Below are 21,293 nucleotides of genomic sequence, written 5' to 3' on the forward strand. Positions count from 1 at the left end.
GCACCACCTTCCCGATGAAGGGAGGGGGGCGGGACGCGCGGCCCGCGCAGGGCTGTGAGGGGAGGCCGCCCTGCCACCGTGGCGCCGCCGCCGCCGCGCGGGGACTGCACCTCCCGGCGTGCCCCGCGCCGGGCGGGCTCCCGGCCGCCGCCGCGCCCCGCTCTCCGCGCCGCGGGCTCCACCTTGAGCCCGACCGCCGGGCCGGGAGCCGGGGTGGTAGGGGGGCCCCTTCCCTCCCTCCATCGCTCCGCGCCGCCCCCGCGGAGGAGAGGCAGGGTGAGCGGCGAGCCGGCCGGCGGCTCCTTCCCTCCGCCCCCTGGCGGCGGGCGGGGCGGTTGTGGGCGGAGGCGGTTGGCGGCGGTTGGCCCTCGCGGCGCGGCCGTTGCGGGCGGGGACGGAGGGCGGTCCCCCTCGGGCCGTGAGGGGCTTCCGTCCGTCGGTGGGGGCAGAAGTGTCGCCCCTGGTCAGAGGAGGTTGGTGGGAGCCCGGATCTCCCCTCCCGCTCCCTAAAAAAGCCGGGGGGGTGGGGAGGGAGCGCGGGTTGTCCTCGATGCGTCGGGGCTGGGGACGGGGTGCTGGCGGGGCAGCCTGGGCCGCGGGTGAGGGGGCTGAGGGCCCACCGCTGCTGGGGATGGCCCGGCGCGGCCAGGGTATCCCGACCTGCATTTGTTGAAAGGTGTCGCGCAGCGGAGCTGTGCCCCCTGAGGTGGTTCACAGCGGTGCCGTTGAGGCCCTGGTGGTCACGGATTGAACGGTTCGTTGTGAAAGAAGAGGAGGGCCGTAGAGGGCAAAGGTGGTACAGACGCCTGCGTGTGCTGTGTGGCGGCCTAGAGGAGCCTGTTGCTCAAAAAGATACATGTTTTTCCCTGCCTTTGGTTGACAAGGGACTATAGGGTTATTCTTCCCACTGCAGGTTTTTTTTTTTTTTGGTCCTAAGTCACAACTCGCAAGGACTCTGCATGCATTTTTTGTGCTAAAACACAAATTGTATATTGCTCTGTTGGAAGTAGGCCTTATCTGCTGCTTTTGCCCAGTGAATGGCCAAGGGGCTTCCACTGTTCTTTCTGACAATGGTAGAATCACCAAGATTTTTCTCATAGGGAACAGGAAGGATATAGCAATACACTTTAAAGAAGCTCTCTCCTCACAGGCAGCTTTTTGGGTCTTGTGTAGCTAAGCATGTTCAGAATTATTTGGAAAAAAGCATACATATAGATCTGACAGCATTTATAAACAGTATAAGATGGTTCACTTGACACTTCTTAGGGGTGGAGAAGTAAGACAAAATGACTTCCAGAGGTCCCTTCTAATCTATATTATTCCATGTTTCAAATAAAAACAAGAGAGTAGGTATGCTCAGTGCTGGTAAGAGCGAAATATGGAGGAGGAAATAGAGGAATAGATCCTAGTGCAACATTGCTACAATAAGGGGGCAAGAACTTCTTAGAGTCTTTGTGGCTAATTCTGTATAAGAAGAGACCAGTTGTGACGGAGAAGGCAGACTGAGACTTTGATTCAAATCTGTCATCAAAACTTGGGTTGATTGATTGTGCCTTTAGTCTGCTAAGACAGTAAGAACTGCGGTTAATGAGGTTCAAGACTTCTTGATTCATCTTTTGCAGTCTAGCTACCTAATGAAGACTACTGAAAAGTCTTTCTGGTGAGGCAGCAGTGTCTTTTTTTATCACTAAGGAATTGTCTTCATCAGGACGCATTTTCGTATCTGTTCTTTCAAAAGGGTCGCCACCTGACATGCAAATATTTAATCCTCTTCCTATTCCTAGGAAGCTGATTTAAACTTGCTACTGGAAGCAGACACATGGGTTGATTTCAAGCATATGGGTTTACTTTCTGTTACAGAAAAGGACGAGCTGCCTTTCCAGGCCCTGTCGCAGAAGACCAAAATCGTTATGCTATTATATGAGTTGATGATGTCCTTGTGTGCTTAACACTGTGTGTTATTCTGGTTATCACACATCAGAAAGGGGTATAATAGATCTAGGTAAGGCAAAGGGTAGGATGTCAGGATTAAGAGCCTGGACAGTCTTTAGCGAGATACAGAACGGCTTGCATGTGTATAAGAGTAACTAAGTAGACATGAAAGAGGATCTAGGAGGAGGGTAAAATGCAGAAGAGTAGCCTCTGAAGTTATGAATGGTGAGGGGAAGATACGAAGAGAAATGCATAGTGTTCCCTAATCAGAAAGCAAATTAAGAACAAAAGGAAGTACTTTTCCACAAATAATGAAACGTATTGCCTCAGGATGTTATGGAGACAAAGTTTAATTGGGTTCAGCAAGGATTTATTCAAACTTATGGAAAAGAGGTTCATTACTATTGCTTGGATTCTGCCTCTGGCTCCTCAGGAAATCCCAGAACAGCCGATTGGTTTCTAGGGGTTGCAGAATGAAAGATCATTCTACAGAAGTACTTTCTTCTTACACTCCTTCCTAAACATCTAAGCTAGCTACTTCACAATCGTTTCACGTTTCAAAAACCTTTTTTTTTTTCCGTTCAAAAGCAGAAACAAAAACCCCTAAGGCTAGTGGCAAAACATAGTATTATGTAGTGTAACTTAGTATTAAACTAGTGTGAATACAATAGTATCAAATCATGCTCTGTATTGTTTGCAATGTGGTTGTCCAACACAGATACTTAGGATGGAGTGAGACCTTGAGGCTAAATGACTTCAGTACAAGAATAGTGCTTGCAAGAACAATATAATTACAACTACTGTGTTGGCTTTGAATAAAGAGCTGGACAATACATTACAGCCTTTAGATACGTAAATCGCATATTTCAAGAACTGAACAGGAGTTATCATAACAGTAGAATTGAAATGCTAGATTATATGCATAACTTTTTTACTAGTTCAGAATTTGTAGTTCTACTACAGTAGTTCTACATTTGTAGAAGTGGTGTCTGATTTAGTTCAAAGATTTCTTTTTTTGGTGAATAAAAAATTAACAATTTACTAATTCTATAATCCCGTATTACAAAATGTTACAGATTAGTAAGGGCTGTGATATTGACAAGAACAGTGGTTATTCTTTGCTATATTGGACCTGAAATTCATAGTTTGTTTGCAATTTGTGAATTGTTTTTGAAGATGGGCAAGGTTTGCGCCATTTTTGGAGGATCCCGAGGAATAGGAAAAGCTGTTGCAGAATTACTGGCACAAAAAGGCTGCCGCCTCGCGATTATTGCTAGAAATCTGGAAGTAGCCCAAACCACTGCACATAATCTTGGTGGTACGTATGCTGCTTTGCAGTGCTTTCTTCGCTGTCCGATGCTTAGGTAACTTGTAAAAGTAGTAAATCATTAAATAAACCTCATTGTTTAACTAGATGAAAATGGAAGTAACGACTGAGAAATTTGACAGAAAAGCTGAATCAGTACAATTTTCATTTTGTGATATTGTTTGGGAAAGTTAAGTATGTTGCAATTCATATCTTGCGGATGGAATAGGTAAGATGAAAAGAATTGTTCAAAGTCACACCAAGGGGGTGTTATGAATTGAGTCATCCTTGGCTCCTGACCAAGCCAGAGCTGAGACCAGTCTGCTCAAGTTGAACTTCTGATTTCAAAAGGCCAAAATACAAGACAAGAAATTGTCACATAACTAATCAATGCAATACTTGAAAATTGTCCTTATTTAATTCTCGGAGATTAAATGGATTCCTCAAGTTACAACTAGTTCAGCATCTGGTTTTGCAATTGACTTGATAAATTCTGGAGAAGGTTTATGAATGGTGTACCATCTTTTACTGTTATCATGATGTACCTTTATTTTGATACAGCAGGACACCTGGCATTTAGCTGTGATGTATCCAGCGAACAAGAAGTCCGAAATACTTTTGAGGAGGTGCAGAGGAATTTAGGTCCTATCAACTACTTGGTTAATGCAGCTGGGATCAACAGGTTAGTTATTCATTACAAGACTGTATGTAGTTCTGGATGACTGCATCTTCTTGTAAGGTGCTAATGGCCTTTGTATTTAGTGAGAGTATTGTTAATGAGTACATCTGAAGACAGTATTAAGTGCTCACCAATATTTTGTTCCTGACGAAAGTAAAATTCTAACAGATGATATAGCTGTAGTTCCTGCATTCTGAGTTTTAGTTGCCCCTCTACTCCTCTTTCTTCTACTTCTTCCCCCTGAAACGGTCCAAAACAGCGTTTGATGCCTCTCTGCAAAGGAGACTTTGTTGCCAGAAGCATAGCTAACTTTTTTCCTTCTATGTGTCATCCATGCAATGTCATCATTTCGAAGGCTAGAATGTATAGAACCATATAAATGCCCATTAATATTCCATTCATCAGTCATGTTTTATTATGAGTAAATGTGATCATTGGTATTGTTCAGTGAGTTCTTTCGGGTTTTTTGGTCTGTTTATCAGGGATGGTTTGTTACTGAGAACCAAGACTGAAGATATGATAGCTCAGATTCACACTAACCTTTTGGGAACAATGTTGACATGCAAAGCTGCTGTAAAAAGCATGATTCAACAACAGGGAGGTGCTATTGTCAATATAGGTAAGTTTCTTGTCTAATCCAGTGGAATTCTATGTAGTTCCAACCTAGACAATTCTATGATTCTAATATTTTTCTAGAAAGGTTTAACAGGTATAACATGTTGAAATGTTACTTGTTACAATTGACTATTTTCTTTGTATTTACACGTTCTGTGTTCAGCATTTCTTTATGAATGCTTATTCTTTTGTGTAATTTCAGCAACTTCTAAATGTAAAACCAGCTTGTTTCGGTAATAAACACCTCTGAGAGTATATTTTATTGAAAAAAATAATTTCACCATTCTTTATCAGCTCTTTCAGTAGCTAAATCTACCAGCTGCTAGTTATTAACTAAGAATCAAATAGGTACAGTTGGTTTCTTTTTTTCTTTTTTTTTTCTCCTTTCCAAGTGTATTTTTTTTGAAAGCTCTTTATTTTACTCTCCTCATGCCTGTTGGTCAACATAGATACATGGATTACACAAAAATCATAGATAACTGAGGGATTTGCTTATCCCAGCAGTAGGCTATAAAGTACATTTAGTAATATACTTAATTCCTTTTCTTGTAATCTCATTTTCCATTCCAAATTTAAAACTTACATGATAAAGCTAGTACAAGGTTTCAAATTAGTCATTTAATCTTTTATTCTCTTTGATGTTTCTTTATTTTAGGAAGCATTGTAGGAATTAAAGGCAACTCTGGTCAAAGTGTATACAGTGCTACCAAAGCAGGATTAGTTGGATTTTCACGCTCCCTTGCTAAAGAAGTAGCAAAAAAGCAAATCCGAGTCAACGTGGTTGCTCCAGGTTAGTTTTTGGGAAGTTCCTACATCCTTGAGTGTTGCAATACGTGATCATCAAGACTGATGGATATTTGCTGTACTCTGAAAGTACAAAGTGCTATTATTTTCTTCAACTTTTGTAAGTAAATGTTTTTAATCTCTTTTTTTTTCAGTTAAAAGTATAATATGTTCTTTTACAAAACCTTCAGTCTTTATAAGGGAACATTGAGAAATTTGGCAGAGTGTGTCTTACACTTTATCCATTATTACATAATAAATATCTTTTTTTTTTTTTTCTTTGCTCCTCCTTCAAAACCTGCTGTCCTTGCAGATGGAAGAACTAATTATATAGACAGCTACCCTCGTCTCCTGCTAGAGAATGCTTATTTGTTATTAGAGAAACATGAAAGACCACGACAAGCTGGCATGAAAGCATGCCTGTCTATCCCTGTAGTAAAAGGAGAGCGTCTGGAAGGAGTTCTGTGAGGACAAGGCTGTGATTTCACAAGACGATTTGGCCCAAGCAAACCATCACCCTTTAAGGAAAAATCCTTATGTCTTTTCTGACTTTTTCCACTCATAACTGTGTACTCTGCTGCTCACCTTGTGCTAGCTCTAATGCCTCTCAGACCTCTACATGAACCAGTTTGTGAACTAGGCAGGAAAAATACTTTTTATTGTTTAGTGGGTTGAGCAGCTCACTGAAGGGTCCAGAGCCATTGTAAAGGGGCAGAGTTGTACAGTAGAAAGCAAAACTGAGACTTTCTCTTCTTGGTGACAGCTAGAAAGCAGAGATGTTCGGCTCTTTATGAAGCTGCAGCTTATGTGAAGAGAAGTGCAGCAGTGGGAAAACTGAACCTCAGAAAACAGATAACTGTAAAGAAATGTCCTTCAAAAATGTCAAGAAATATCCTTCAGATGAGTGCTGTAATAGAAATTATGCAAGTGCTGGCATAATTTCTGAAATATAATGGAAACACTTGCAAGCTGTAGGGGATTCTTGACAGAAATTTCATACTCTTGTTTTTATTGAGAATGTTTTGGTGAAATGACTGTATTTTGTCTTTCAGGAAAGTGATATTAAATATGCTTTTGGGACCCAATTTTAGTTACCTTTTTTTTAATGGACTTCCATAGATCTTTGCATTTTTATTATTACATCGATGCTTCCAAAACTGGAAGACGTTTTATTGGTTAGGTAAAAAAATGGTTAGGTCTCAGCTATAAAATTATGTGGACTAAATTCTGAGACTTTGAAGAATGGTAGCTGGTGCTGAATCCTGGTAGTAGATTTCACTTTGGAGGATTCTAGGGAAAATCCGCTAGAGAAATTTAGTTGAGGGTTAGGTAACTCTTCAAATCTCTCTCCTCTCTTAGGCTTTATTCACACAGAGATGACTGCTCATTTGGAAGAAGATCAGTTGAAGAAAGCAATTCTCCTTGGAAGATTTGGAGAGCCTCGTGAAGTTGCACAAGCTGTTGTCTTTCTTCTAGAGTCCCCTTATGTTACAGGGAGTACTCTAGTTGTAGATGGAGGCTTGCAGCTTCTGACTTAAATACTACCTTGAATAAGTAGCCACTTAAATGTCATGATGGTAATATATAAATATATACTAATTAAAGGGCGTGGGTGGAGGTTAGTTGAAGATTGATGTATGAAATTGACTTGATACTGTTTAGTCAGAGGACAAATTCATCAGTGGTAAAGTCCAGCATGTACATTTAGCTACCCAAAAGAGTCCATTTGATATTATGAAGTCTGTGTATGTAACAATTTGAAAAAGATCTGGTTTTGGTATAGTTTTAAATAACATGCTGATAAATTTTTAAAGCACTATATTTTTATAAAATCATGTTCTCCAATTTGGGATAGAGTGGAGATTTTATTTGAATTATAATGTTACACAAAGGTTAATAAAGTGTGGAGGCGTGTTTATTGGTTGGCAAGTAAGATTGCATCAAGTTTTTCATGTAGGGCAAAGATTGCAAACTGCATAATTTTTTATTCTTATCAGTTAGTCCCTACAAAGTGCCAAGGAATTTTCTTTGGTTTTTGTTTGTTTGTAGCTAAGACTACAAAGCTAGGAGCTTCTAAATCTGCAGCATACCTGAATTGCCTTTAGGAGATTTAATTACATGCGATGTGTTTTTCATAAAGACAAAACCTGCTCAGTTCCATTCTTGAATGTATGTACAGCACTCATTTAATGCAGTAGCCCTTGTGTGTATACATTGAAGGACTGTTGGTTGGTCATTGGAGTTGCTAATTCTGTAATATTCTGAGTTGGAGCTGCACATACACTGGTGAACAGTACAGTTGCAGACCTTGCCGCATAAAAGACTTTCACTGACTCAGTAGATGTTTAGAAAACACTTATCGCATCCAGAGCGTGAAGTCAAGGTGTTTTCCTCTATATCTTCTTAAACACTCAGTTCAATGCTTATGTTGATGCTCTTTAACATGTATGTATAGTCAATAAAATAGCCATTTATTTTATTCAAAGCAGCTTTTGAAGCAGAGTAATTATTCAGCTGTAAATGATCCTGAGTGTTCCTCTCTTGCTGAAAAATTACCAAAAATTTGACCTCGGGCTTTTCTATTGAGATCAAGTAATTTTTGGTAATTGATGTTTTTATCATCTGTGAAGAAAACTATCAATGTGGTTTAGGACCTTCACTTCTTAGCTCCAGTGTTCATTGCATCATGATCCAGATGTTGATTCAACTTTTGAAATTACTTCCCGTCTTGGCAGAAACTGAAGAACAGAAAGAGATCTCACTGATGATAACTTTGAGTCTTTAAAGTCTGAGATTTTCTTCATTTGTGCAGCTGAGAAATTTTGTCTTTGTTCCAGAGAACAGTGCGTGTTCAAGCTTCTCGCAGGTATGTATTGAGAAATAATACAAGGAATGGTTGTATATTCAGGGGGTTTTATAGTTGGCTGTGTTACTCACTTTGGAATATAAATATCACTAAAGGTAGTCCTTTCAGGAGTCCTTATCTTACTGTTATCTCTTTGTAGATACGTGGTGTTATTTGCTGTGAAAAGTTATGTGTCATATGTGTCTTCACACCAAAAATATAATTGCTAATTACGTTTCTCTTTGATAGGAGGAATTGGCCAGAGAATAGATGAATTTTTTCCGAGGGCACTGAAGGTGAGGAAGGACAGCTGGTACTCCCATTTTTACTAGTCAAGTAGTAGTACGTCAGTAACTTGGCTGCTGCCCATACCTTTCCTTAGTATTTTACAGGCAAAGCCTGTCTGACATATCTTGACCAGAAGCCAAAATTAAGAGACTAAAAATAAATTCCTCTTAGTGAGTTCTGACCCTAATTACTATTATGCCTTGTTTTTTGGGGTAAGGGAACTGTTAAATAAGTTATTAGCAATGGCATTTCTAGTTTATATTTGTGTTTAAAACCTGGAGTAACACCCTCAGAAGAAGCTTGGTATGCCACTAAGTAATTTTTATAAACATTGCAATACAAACTGTGTTTTCAGTACTGCTGTTGCTATAGGACTAGAGTGAAGTGCTGGTTGCCTTAAAGTCATATTTTTAAAAGACCTTTTTTTCCCTTTTCTTCAAACCGGTAAATTAGAACTGAAAGCTAGTTAAAAACAGTAATTTGTTTCAGTGTTTACTGTGTATATCTACTCTAAGGAGCAATACCTGTTTGTCAGAGTAGGGTTCTGTCTGGCCGGGTGTGATGTCCCAGACAGTGGAAGTAGTGAATGCAGAGGGTAGGTTAAGTGTGTGGTGATGTCTCCTTAGAAGACTCTTGTACCTCCAGTAATTTGATATGTTTGAATCTGCCATTTGATAGCTCTGGTTGAGGCCTGCACATTTGGTGAGACATTAGAACACCCTCTTGTGCTTTCTCTGTGTCCCTGTTGAATTTGTAGATTTCTATTTTTTCCTGCCTGCCTCAGTTGTTTCTGTTTCAAACTGAAGAGTCATATTTCTTCTAGTTGCTTGTTGCTGGAAAGCGCTTTTGTACCTTACATCATCTTTGTTGTCCTTTACTTTTCCAGTTCCTCAAGGAGGGAGAAGCAGGTGGAACCACTTACAGTATTTGCTGTGGATTTATCTAAAAAATAATAAGAATGGGATGTTTTGTTTTATATTGCTTCCAAAAATAATGTCTGCTTGTTTTGCCTTTTCCTAACCTTTACACTTACCTCTTCAGAATCTATATAAGAACAACAATTCAGTCATAAATAATTAATGGTCAACTTCGAGCCCATTTCCTTATATATGTGTTTAGGACTGACTTTTTGTATTTTCCCCAGCGTGAATTGTTCTCATTTATCTACACTGAATTTAATCTGCTGATTTTGACACCTGTTTCCTCAGTGAAATGGTTGTGCAATTTTTTATATAATTCCTTTATTACTTTGAGTAACTTAGTGTTACTGTAATATACTGTGAGCTTCAGAAATTGCTGTCTCAGCACCCTTATGAGTAGGTTGTACTTTGCTAGCCCCAGCATGGGTGCCTGTGGTGGTCTATTGGCGATCTATGTCCTTAGCAAAGAATGACTGCTGATTCGTAACCTTTCTCTTCTATCTTGAACAAATTAATGATGTGACAACTTCTTCTCTTGGCAGCATAGCATCTTTAATGGTTTTTGGCAAGGGGATGTGTCAGATGCCTTTTAGAATTTCAAGCATGCTGTATTAGATCTCCTTACTCTCATCTTTTTTTAGTCTTTAGAAAAACTCTTAAAATGTTTATCAAACATGCCCTTCCTTTGCAAAAGCAACTCTGACTTTCCTCAGTATGTTTATCCAGTTGTTTTCATAGTTTTAGAACAATTTCTGCCAATTTGCTATGTACAGAAAAATATAATTAGTCTGTAGTTCCCTGGATCCCTCTGGAATCTCTTCTTAAAAAACAAGTGATTCTTCCACCCACAAAATTCCCCAAAGCTTGCTGTCACTTTTCCTAGCTTCCAGTCATTTGCCAATGAGGCAGTTTTAACCCAGAAGTTTCACACTGCAGTTACTTACTTCCTTTAGAATTAAGGAGTTGAGAGCCCCCAGCCCCAGCCATTTATCACTCTTTCCTCTGTAACCTCTTCTAATGTTCTGCTCTGAGGGGTAACACCTTCAGTGAGTTGCCTGTAGAGGTTCTGCTCGAGTTCCTGCATGGTACCAAAAACTGATTTAGGGGTTTGTTCAGAGTTTGGGGATTTTATTTTCTCTGTGGCCTTGCCTTCCCTGAGCAGTTTGCTTTTTATTTTGATCATCTGCTTGTCTTATTCAGGCACGGTACCTGTTCCTAAGGTGGTGTTCGGTTTGTATGCACTTTGTAAATTGTTCCTTTACACTCTGATCTGATTTTACGTTCGGTGACAGATTCCATTTGACTGCTAGATCTAGACTGCTGGTTTTACAAAGGTTGACTTTTAAATTCTAGTAGCTCTTACTCCATGCTAACTTCCCCCTCTTCCCAAAAAAGTTTATTTTGGCATGCGTATTCAAAGTCATCATACTGAAGTTCAGTGCATACAATCTGAGTGTTGTCATCAAGCATTGCATTTTAATTTATTTTTTTTTTTACTTGTCTTTTGGGTTTCATTTTAGCGTATTTCCTTATTTTGTGTTACTTCTTTTTTATGGAACTGTGCAGTAGTGGACTGTTGTCTTTATTAATAAACTTGGTCAATATTCTCGCGGAAATAAAAGTTACCATCACAAAGCCAGTCTTTGAAAATAGCATTTTGACTCAGACCTTTTATGCTCCCAGGGACCACAGCCAGAGTTGAGTAGCCCTGACTGTCTGCATGAAAAAATATATTAAAAAAGTGATCTTGGCCTCTTCAGTGTGACGTTTATCCAACTTGCTGATAATTGCTATGTTTCGTTGCAGTTACATTGCTGGCCTTATAGTCCTTGGATGTCATAGCTACTGCCATCATCTTAATTATGTGGGTAATCATATTGTCTAACAGCAGGGTTTGCCTTATTAGGCTGAGAAATTCAATCCATATTTGATTTGATGAGTGAATATATTGATATTCAGTTTGATGGCTTTCCTATGTATTTTGTATCATTATCTTGCTTATTTGTCTTGCTTCTGTCATATTTCTGCTATGCTTGTTATGTCACTGCCCTTGATTAAAGACAGACATTCGGGTTTTATGTCTTGTGCTGCTAGCATTTATGCTGAGCTATACAGAAATGTTTTGGGGTTTTTTGCATGCAGGTGTTCTTGAGTAGGACTGCGTGCTTGGCTGGCTTACCATGATTTCTCAACTGAATTTTGAAAACTTCAGTCCAGTCTCTTATTAGACATACAAAGTTTCTGTGATTCCATTCCTAATGGAAGTGAGAGCATGCGCTCTTATTCATCTGATGTTTCTTCGCCTACTGTATTGCTTAAAACTTGCCTATAATCTTTTAAGTACCATTGGAGCCTTGCTTCTCCTGCTTATCTCTTAAGAAATGTGTTTGTAACTCAGAAGTGGCTGTGGTGAACTCACTATGTTAGTCTTTTCCTACTTTTGAGGCATGTATTGCAATTCGTTATCATCAGTAGAAGTTTCTAGCAGGACACACAAAATGTCATTGAGGGTTTTTTTTAATATTGCAGCTCTACATAGGAGCTGTTGCAAGGCACAAACTTTCTTTTGCAGACTTTCTTTTATGGTAACAGATGCATGTAAAGTGTCCTGAGTTAGTGTGTGCTGAGTTAGTGTGTGGTATCCTATGAAGAGATTTCATTTTGGCCTCCTGAGGGCAGTCTATCCTAAGGCATATTATTGTATTGGTAGTATTTGGTTAGTATCTGTGTAGTTTTAGGGGCGGGGAGTTGCCTGTGTAGACACAAAGTTAATAGCTGGCATTGCTGTTACCTGTCCAAATCCATATATCCTGAGCTGTCTGGGGACGTAAGGCGTGATTTTTAAAGATGGAAAGGATTTCAATATTGAGTTCAGTGAAATTGGATAGGAAGTGGATATCTAAACCCCAACCTTCAAAGACTCTTTATTACATTATTATCTGCAGTTAACATACATTGTAATGACGATCTATTGCTGTTAGATAAATTTTCCTCCTTTGATGTGTTTCATAGTGTGAGAGGTTGCATTGCATGAAACTGAAACATAAATTGTTGCAACTGTGTGACAGCTTTTGTTTTTGTTTGTTTGTTTTATTTTATTTTTTAAGCATAGTGTAGTTCATTTAAGTAAAGCTGATGAAAACTGAACTTTCCAAAACCAGGTACACCCACTTAATTCGGCGTTTGAAAAGAAAGGGTAAATATAGTGGTGGATAGAAGTCTTTAAAGAGCGTTGGCTCTTTAAGAACTCTGCCGAAGCCCCAGATTACATTTTATTTTCACCTACAGACTATGTTCAATGTCAGTGCCAAAGGCTTCTTTTTGCTGTAGATACGTCTACTGAGTTAGTAACAAATATTAACTGTACCTTGCCAGATATCTTTAGATCACTATGACCACAACTGTTTTAGTATTTTATGCTTTTATTTTTCATATTAACAGCTCATACCTGTTAAGATCCTGGGACACGTTCATTTCATAGAACAAAATACGACATTGAAACCTACAGTCATGTTTTTTTTCACTCTTTTTGAAATACATCAGATACAATTCTACTTTTTTTTTTCCTCCTTTTTTTCTTCATGTATTTCACTGTTATAGCCTCATATTCTGAAATAAAAACGAATCTTTCTGTCATAGTTGTTAAAACTAAAATTGCTTTGGCCACTTCGGTAACAAATTGCCAGTTTGGGTATGATGATGTCAAACGTGTTGAAACAACATACAAGTGAAACCCACCAAATCTTCCTTGGTATCGTTATACGCACATTAGGACAATGTCAGTGGGAGTGTGGGGACAGAGGCCGCTGAACTAAAACTGTCTGAGCAAACGGAGCTGCGTGGGTGTTACCGTTCCCCAGGCTGATGGCTGACACTGTTGAGGTGGCCTTGCACGCGTAGTGTGTTAACGGGTTTGCAATTGCTGCGTTATTTTGAGCAATTTGTTTAGGGCTAACTGCGAGTGGATTATATGGTGTTGCTGAAGCATGTTAGTGAAGCAGTTTGTTTTTGCGGATTCTAATCTGCAGATCTCCCAGCTCTGGGCTTCTCATGCTAATGCACTAAAAGTACATGTTGCACCTATATGTTGGAGCCTGTGTTGTAAACAGATCTCCACCCAGATGTTGAAGACGTGTTAAAAGCTCTAGATTCCAGTGTTTACTTCCTGCTGCAGTCAGTCTGACTTTTTATCCTATTTCTTTCAGGTAGTTGGTAGATTTTCTACTGAAAACTTCCTGCAACCCTAGAGAAAAGAAACAATATAGTCATTGCATGTGTTTTGTATAGATGCCGTTTAGTGTGTGCATATATGATTTTTGATGGGGAGAGGGCTCTGCCAGCCGTAGACTGAACTGCATCCATTCCCTGCAGGTTCTTGTAGTTCTGTTGTTGGAAGGCATATAGAACAGAGAGCAACTGTAGTTTTCTAGTTAACCATAATTTTCAGAGCACCAGAGTGAAGGTCATGCTCAGCTTTCTTCTAGGCAGTGAAGCTGTATTCAGTTGGTCAGTAAAAATTGGATTAGCGAGGTCGATTTACTACACGGTTTTGCAAAGCTGTTTACTAAGTTTTCTGTAAAATCTTTGTTTCTATTAGCATCATGATACCTTTCTTCCTAATGCTGTATTATCTGGCTTCTAGTAATGCTTATCCTGTGCCGCTCTCTGTCATTGATTAAGGCAGTATCTTTACATTTGGGGGAGAACCAAATATACTAGATGATCATTATGTGAGGTGAGTTTTGTTCATAAGAAATGGTTTATTCAGGTGTATTCAGCTGAAGCTGTCCATGAAGAGCTACTTGCATGGCCAAAGTAATAAACTTAGTTTCGCCTCTAAAAAGGACAACTCATTTGAGCTCCCCTTACTGTATTATCCTTTGTAAACAGGAACTGTATTTCTGCTGTACTAGCTGCTGATTAGTGCTCTGCTATGTCTCTGCTAATTCTTCTGACTTCCACATTGAGCTCAACCACATTTACGGGGCGTTCAGTCCTGAATTCTGACTTGACGTCTGCCAGAAGCGGCCAGGAGGAATCTGACCTCTGAAGCGAGGGCAGTGGAGGTCTCACTGATCATCAACGTTTTTCTTCCTCGCTTAAAGTGCTGTGGTTTTTTTCCTTTACCTTAGGCTTGGATGCCACTTGCCCTGGGCAAAGACAGATCACTGATGTCTTAGTCCTCGGAAATAGTGATTGGAAACACAGTGACACTCCATCTCCGCTTTTAGGATGTATAGGCTGACCTGAAATTCGTTTTTTTAAAATGACAGTTACTGGTGGTAGCTGTGCCTTTTCTTGTAACCATTTTTAGGTGTTGCAAGAAAACACTAATAATCACAAATGAAAACTTTGCTCTGCTTTTATGAAGTTGGTTGTTCAATGGACTTGCTGCTCAGAAAAAGCTTAAAAATAATTTAAAAATTACTTCATTAAGATTTTTAACTGTGTTATGCTTTTTGTATACAGGACTTTGAGGGGAAACAACTGACAGAGCCTATTTTAGAGTTTGAAATCCATATTATGTAATTACACTTTTTTTCCCAGTGGAAAGTGGATCTGGACCTTTACATACTGAAGTTCTTGAAAGCTGCTGCTGTTCCATACCTGGAATGACATCATTCATGTACAGTTCAAGATCTTTGGAATTACTAACAGTTGTGCTGATAGAAGAATTACATTTGATTTTAGGTTTTCCTTTATTATACATTATTAAACATGACTTAGTAAGTGACGAGAGACTGTACAGCTGAAGTTAATACAGAACTTAAGAAAAGTAAAATTTTTATTGTAGATTAACAGTATATTACAAAAATGTTCAATGAATCTGATTCTGAAGTGTTGTAGGAGGAAGTGAGTTAATATGTTAATAAGAAACAATTGTACTATAGAATACTGTGGTAAAACAGGTTTTCTTTTAGACAGGCCCTTTCCTACAGATGACTCCAGCAGTTGCTCAGACAAATGCTTCAGGTGAAAGCCATCTCCAAAATCTGCTAGTTCTTAATCTGCAACAGAATAGAGTTGCTTGTTGTATGGGAAGTCTTATCTTATTAGTTATTTTCAACACCTTTTTGTACCCTCTGCTCTTTGTAGAAATACTCTGTGATGTCTGTGCCAAGAGTTGGCCAAAAAAAGCTTGCCAGCATGGTTACTTGTGTGTTTAACAGAACAGTTTCAGGCAAAAAAAAACCCAAACCCAAATCCATTCAGTGTGATGAGATTTGTAGAGCTCCTGCCGTAAATGATGTCATCATTCTGAGTAGTGGCCATGTGCTGTTATTTTTTTTCTTCTTTCTTGTTCTGCAGCTGTTTCTGGACCATTTACGCTACTACAGAACTAGAAAGTGACAGCAATTGCAAGACTGGACCTTCCCCAGGGTTTACCTGTTGCTCTGCGGTTGGTGTATAAAGCAAAAAATTTCTCCTTCCTGGTGGTGTTGGACTGAAGTTCATTCCTCTTCCTCCTCTGTAGAGCTCCTGAAATCATTGCTGTACAGGTACTGTGGCGTGTAGCCTGGCTTTTTTGCTCTAGGCGTGAGTTGAGCGTTATGTTCCAAACACTGACGTTTTTACTAGCGATTCAGTGCAGTATGACATTATTTTATGTATTAATCACTTTTGTAAAAGGATGCAAATTGTGGCTTAATTCTGAATTACAGTTGCAAACTTTAAGACACGTTAAAGAATACTGTGTGCTGTCTGGAATAGACTGTAAAGTTCTTGGGGCAGGAGCTGGGTTTTCATCTGCCTGATGTGTCTTAAGTGCTCATGGTTCTGTTCAAACAGAAAAACTATGGGGGGGGGAGGGCTTTTTCTTTTAGCTAATTCAGGAGAATGAGCTAAATGTCAGCAAATTCTGCCCCTTGCATGTACAGCTGCATTGTGAGGCCATGAATCAGGTCTGTTGTCAACGTGCATAACCTGAGCAGGCATTTCCAGTGCCTGCGTTAATCCCTCTATACCACACAGCTGGGTCACACAGCTGGAGCACGCAGCTCATCTCCTCAGCATCATGACACGATGGATAATGTGATCTCGTGAAGTATTTGCTGACACAGTAAGTCCATTTGGGCTGCTGGCAGAGATAAGGATGTAGTTGTCCATAGGTGGAGAATCAAGGCATTTATTAGCGTACAAACTCAAGTGAATTAAAATGGTCTTTGAAAGTGGTGATATAGAAAGAAACTAGGATTAATAAACTAGGGTTTCAAATTGTACTGTAGCTTGGTTTTGATCTCCAACCCCCAGTTGGCTGTGAGGGAAAAAAATTTATGTTAACTAATTGTTGTTCTGGTGGTGAAGTTGCAGGAAAAAGGGGTTGTGTGGTAAGGTACACCACCAGCTGAAACAAACTTCATGCATGTGGAATTTTGCACCTCATTGGTGGTGCTCTTGACAGAGGGTTCTGTCATCGTCCTGAATGTAGTTGCATTGAGTCTTTGCTTTGAATGCTCTAGGACTGAGCAGCTTCCTAAATAATTTGGAGTCTTCCCAGAGCTAAACCTGAAGTCTTGCAAAAAAATAGGACTTCTTTTTTTAGTCCTATGAAGTGATAAAAGTACACTGTCAAGTCGTACTATCTATCTTTGGAGTTTGCGGAGGGAGATTAAACTTCTGAAAGTTACTTTGATGCTTCCAAGAATTTCAGATTTTTGGCTTGAAAAGTATGTCGTTTTCCTGTGCCACACTTCTATCTCTGAATTTGTAAACCCAAACAGTCCCAGTAACTAAGTAACAGCACAGCTGAGTGTTTTCATAAAAACAACTTTGCTGCTTAGAGATGTGATTTACTACTTAAGTGTGTGTCTCTACATATATACAGAGGCAAAAAGCACTGATGACCTCATCTTCAGCCAGCTCACAAGAGCAGTCTCAGTTTTTTAGCCTCTAAGCCAAAGACAAATGTACTGTAAGCAGGCAGAACTCCATTGACTGCAGTTGCAGTATCACCATTAATGTCACTACTCACTTAATTGCTGAGATAATTCTGTTTCTAGTGATCAATGCTTGAAATGTAAACCTAGAAGAAAAAAATGATTATCTTGCATCTTTCCCAGTATCTTTGCACAGAAAGGAAAGAAGGAGAAGCTAGTTAATATTCAGGATTTTACAAGTAAATGTTAACATTTTATTTTTTAATGTTGGTATTGCCTTCTTAGAAGACTGTTCTTACACCAGTTTACCAGCACTTGGGCCATGCCCTTAGGATCAGTTGTAAGTGATGTCGTATTGCAACTACTAGACGCATAAAATAGACCTGCTTATTTTGTTACCTATTAAAAAAAAGCATCTTCAGGTACTTTTATTTGGCAAAAGCTTATTTGAATTTATGGGTCGTGTTCCTCCGTTTTTTTTAAGCAAGATTCTTGGTCACAAGCATAATATTTTGATAAATTCTGGTCATTTTTAGATGCTGCATATAGCCCTCATTTCATCTGTATTCATAGTATTTAAAATTTCTAAATCTTACACTTGGGTGCTTGTACTGAAAGAGTTAATAGTCTTTACCAGAAGGAAAACTTTCTATTTGTGTAATATTTATTGATGTTAAACCCACATTATATCAGCACAACAATCCAAAGTAATGATAATACATTTTTTTTTATAAATACAAATAAAAGGTGGCAAAATAATGCTAGTGAAGCTAAACAAAAAAGTAAAGTAGCATGTCACAGTCAAGAAAAATTTGGCAAATGATATGACATACTTTTTCTAGAATAGAATCAGGTTATTCCCACATGACAGACTATGACGTTAATCTAGATTAACGATCCCCGTAACTGGTCATATCCTGCACCAGAACAGTACTACCTTATGTGCTAAAGTTTATTAGTCACTAAAAAACAAAACAAACTTTGTGTACTAACAAAGCAATACACGTATAGCAGTAATGCAATATATGGTGTACACAATTACAAAATTAAAAAAAACCCCTAAGTACAGGACTTCTGAATAACTGAACTGAGATAAAAGATTTCAACACTTTTATTATAAATAATGAAAGATACCATATATGTGCTTCATATAAGGAATACAGTGTTTTCCTTTCATAGCGAAGTATGCTCGTACCATCAAATGCTCATTTTCCTTGTCAGGCCTAGTAATTCTTCCATCCCTCCCTCCCCTTCATCTGAAATCCATTTGGTTCTAATTTAAAACTACCTGGGCAGGGCTGACTTAGGTGGGGCTCCAGTTTGATGTGGATTTGCCTTGCATTCTGAAACTAGCCTTCAGGCTTTTCATCTACGGCGCACAGACTCTACCCATTAACAGAGCTGTCATTTGTCTGCAATCGGGAGCAGAAAAAAATAAAATCTACCAGAGACATGTGTTAAGTTAAGAAGAAAAAAAAAAAAAAGCGCAAATTTGATGTTGGTTTTGTCCATCTTCATTTTCTACTTCCTCAGATCTGCAAGCTTATCACCTGTGGTGTATACTTGTCATTTAAGTTCATATTGCAGTCTCAACCCATTTTTCACTTACTGTACATTTCCAAAATCCTCATACACATTACACAAGCTTTAAACAGTCGAACGTGCCATACGTACACTCCCTAGTTTTCGTCTCACCGTAGAATTTCAGATTCTCGAATGGGAACACGACGAGGTTACAGACTGTCTTTAGGAATTCCATAGAGAGGTTCAATCTCTTGCCACGTCCCCTCCCACCATTTTTCCCCTGTCTAGTTACCAATATTTATGGTCTGGAGTAGACTGCTGTTACAGGTCAGCTCTTGCTTCGTTATCTTGAAGAGGTTAAATTGCTTACGCTTAAACTGTCTTTGCGGTATGTTTGTAAGTAAGCCTCCTCCTAGATGGCAAAAAAAGAAAAATACAAAGGAATTTAAAATTAGGGTGTTGATGTTGCTTTATAGAATTGTCCATACCAACAGCATTTAAGGCAAGATATTTTTTTCATTGTAGAACAGAAAGCAGTTTGCAGAGATACAGCATTGGCTTACGTTTCTCTTCCTTGTCCTTTCCTGTTTTATTCTTACAATATTGCACTTGTTCATTGTCGCTATCAGAATGCGTTGCCATTTTAGAACTATAGATAACCATACATTCTAATTTTCTCTGTGATCTAATGGTCTCAAATAAAACATCTTGCACCATTACGATTGTGTAGTATCTACTTATTGCTTATGAAGGCACGTAGTGATAAACAGTGTTCTCCTCTGAAAAATCTGTCTCTCTGATGTATTTTGGCCTTTATGAAAAGGGTTATTCGTAAGAGCTGAAGCAACTTAGGTATAAGGAACTGGTGAATGTGATTTGTTGTGCAATGTGTACATCTCTATTAATAATCTATCTATTCTTCTAATTTGGTATAATGAATAAGGAATATATGGTTATTGTGTTTGTTGTTTATCTTTTGTACTTGAAGGTGTTTGCCTTTGCATAAAGTGACATAGGAGTATCATTGGTCAAGGCAATGGCTTCAGTGTTTCTGCTTCGAAAGAAAATGATGGAAGTGGCAGTTGGATCTACAGATCATCGCTCTCTACCAAGCCGGATTGCATCGTCAGGTGGACTGGATTTGCTTCAGGCTGGAAAGCTGCTTTGATGTCTAGTCCTTGGTCACAAAGTGCAGCGTATCGGCTGGCTGAGGGCCGCACCTTCTTTGGCTTGGTTGTCTGAGGTGGTTGTTGCCACTGAGCTATAGATTAAAAGGGAAAGAAAAAAATGTTAGCCATCTTCAGCTGTGCAGCAAAGCGTGACAGATGCACAATCAGCCCTTTGTAAAGGAGATACTGATTTCTGAGCAGCAGAAAACCATTATGCTAAAGGTAAGTTTGTTTCATTCCATGGCGGTTGCTTTTTTCCTCAGAATCTAGTTTCACCTTCAGATGTGGGAAGTAAAAACAATCGTGTCTGTGTTTGTTACTTTGCCTTTTTGGCATTGCTTTCTACCTTTCCGTGTGTCACGGAGAAGGGTTACAGCAAGGGGGTTGTTTCCGTGCACTAATATTACAGTGACAGGCCAGTTTGAGGGTTATTTGTTGTGTGTGAAAGGAAATCGTCTGGTTCCATTGCCACCCCTCGTATGCTGAGCCAAGTCTCTAATTCACGAGTGCCACGACCACCGCCGCCCCAGAAGCCATCATTTATCATTTCAGTCTCTCCCCCTCCCCCCTCCCTGCCCCCTTTCATTCTTGTTATGAGAAGACTGGTAAGAGATTTTGGTTTAAGAAAACATTCACTATGTAAGGGGCTGCTTTGGAACAAACTGAATAATTAAGCAGAAAGCCATAAAACATCTACTACACTCCTGGTAGCAGCCACAGGTGTATTACAGAGTATTGTACAAAAGAATACAAAAGGTTAGGGAAGTGCTAGCAGAGCAAGAGTAATAATGATCCACAAAAATAACGTAGTCATGCTGTTATCTGTTGTTAATTAGCTGTATTTAATATACTAAGCAAAGACAGAAAGCATGCATGCTTGTTTTGCTTTAGGTATCTGAAAGATGGTGAAATGTACTTTGACAGAGCATTTGTTGTCTTGATGTGGATCGTTATTATTGAGGAGAAACTATAAACGAAAGAGAGAGAGACCAATGTAAACCATTCTGTGAATGAACTGAAACTTAGAGAACTGTTGCTTTTGGAGGGATTAATGTCATCATGAAAACTGAAGTCACTTACTATAAACATCCAACCTGGCAGTGCAAGACACAATCCCAGCCTCATTCTTAGCTGACACGGTGTACCAGCCCGCATCCTCCTTTGTAGCTCCCTGAATAAGCAGGCAAATGTAGCCGTAGTTATCCTGGTGCATGCTGAACAAAAGAAAAATAGAAAATTACTATTTCAATTGCAAAACAGTGTAGACTATTTTAAAATGTCATTATAAACAGACCCAATCCTAGTTACAAATTATAATCCACTTCTAATTAATATGGAACTTCCCCTGAAATTAG

At 39.2% G+C, this 21,293-nt stretch overlaps 2 protein-coding genes across 16 annotated transcripts in view; one reads left to right on the forward strand and one right to left on the reverse strand.

Annotated features, from left to right (window-relative positions):
- The first annotated feature begins 135 nt into the window (after positions 1–135).
- Positions 136–7,800, forward strand: CBR4 (carbonyl reductase 4). Of its 3 annotated transcripts, none has more exons than XM_054201831.1 (6): positions 136–276; positions 3,109–3,250; positions 3,800–3,920; positions 4,400–4,536; positions 5,188–5,322; positions 6,675–7,800. In XM_054201831.1, exons 2-6 carry the CDS (start codon positions 3,109–3,111, stop codon positions 6,851–6,853), a joined length of 714 nt encoding a protein of 237 aa, XP_054057806.1. In that variant the 5' UTR covers positions 136–276; the 3' UTR covers positions 6,854–7,800. The 3 variants fall into 3 exon arrangements, with proteins under 3 accessions (XP_054057806.1, XP_054057805.1, XP_054057807.1); XM_054201830.1 differs by lacking the exon at positions 136–276 and adding an exon at positions 322–473; XM_054201832.1 differs by lacking the exon at positions 136–276 and adding an exon at positions 322–473 and having other exon boundaries at positions 3,803–3,920.
- Positions 7,801–18,077: 10,277 nt separating this feature from the next.
- PALLD (palladin, cytoskeletal associated protein) overlaps positions 18,078–21,293 on the reverse strand; it is a 198,083-nt gene continuing 194,867 nt past the window's right edge. For 12 of the 13 annotated variants that reach the window (XM_054201817.1, XM_054201819.1, XM_054201821.1 and 9 more), the window contains 2 exons: positions 21,019–21,152; positions 18,078–20,030 (listed from right to left, as the gene is read on the reverse strand). In XM_054201817.1, coding sequence (XP_054057792.1) covers positions 19,858–20,030; positions 21,019–21,152 — 307 coding nt within the window. In that variant the 3' untranslated portion in view covers positions 18,078–19,857. Of the gene's footprint in view, positions 20,031–20,854; positions 20,906–21,018; positions 21,153–21,293 lie in introns of all 13 variants that reach the window. The other variant, XM_054201822.1, reaches the window with a different exon arrangement.

This window comes from Rissa tridactyla, chromosome 5, assembly GCF_028500815.1.
Source record: "Rissa tridactyla isolate bRisTri1 chromosome 5, bRisTri1.patW.cur.20221130, whole genome shotgun sequence".
NCBI lineage: Eukaryota > Metazoa > Chordata > Aves > Charadriiformes > Laridae > Rissa > Rissa tridactyla.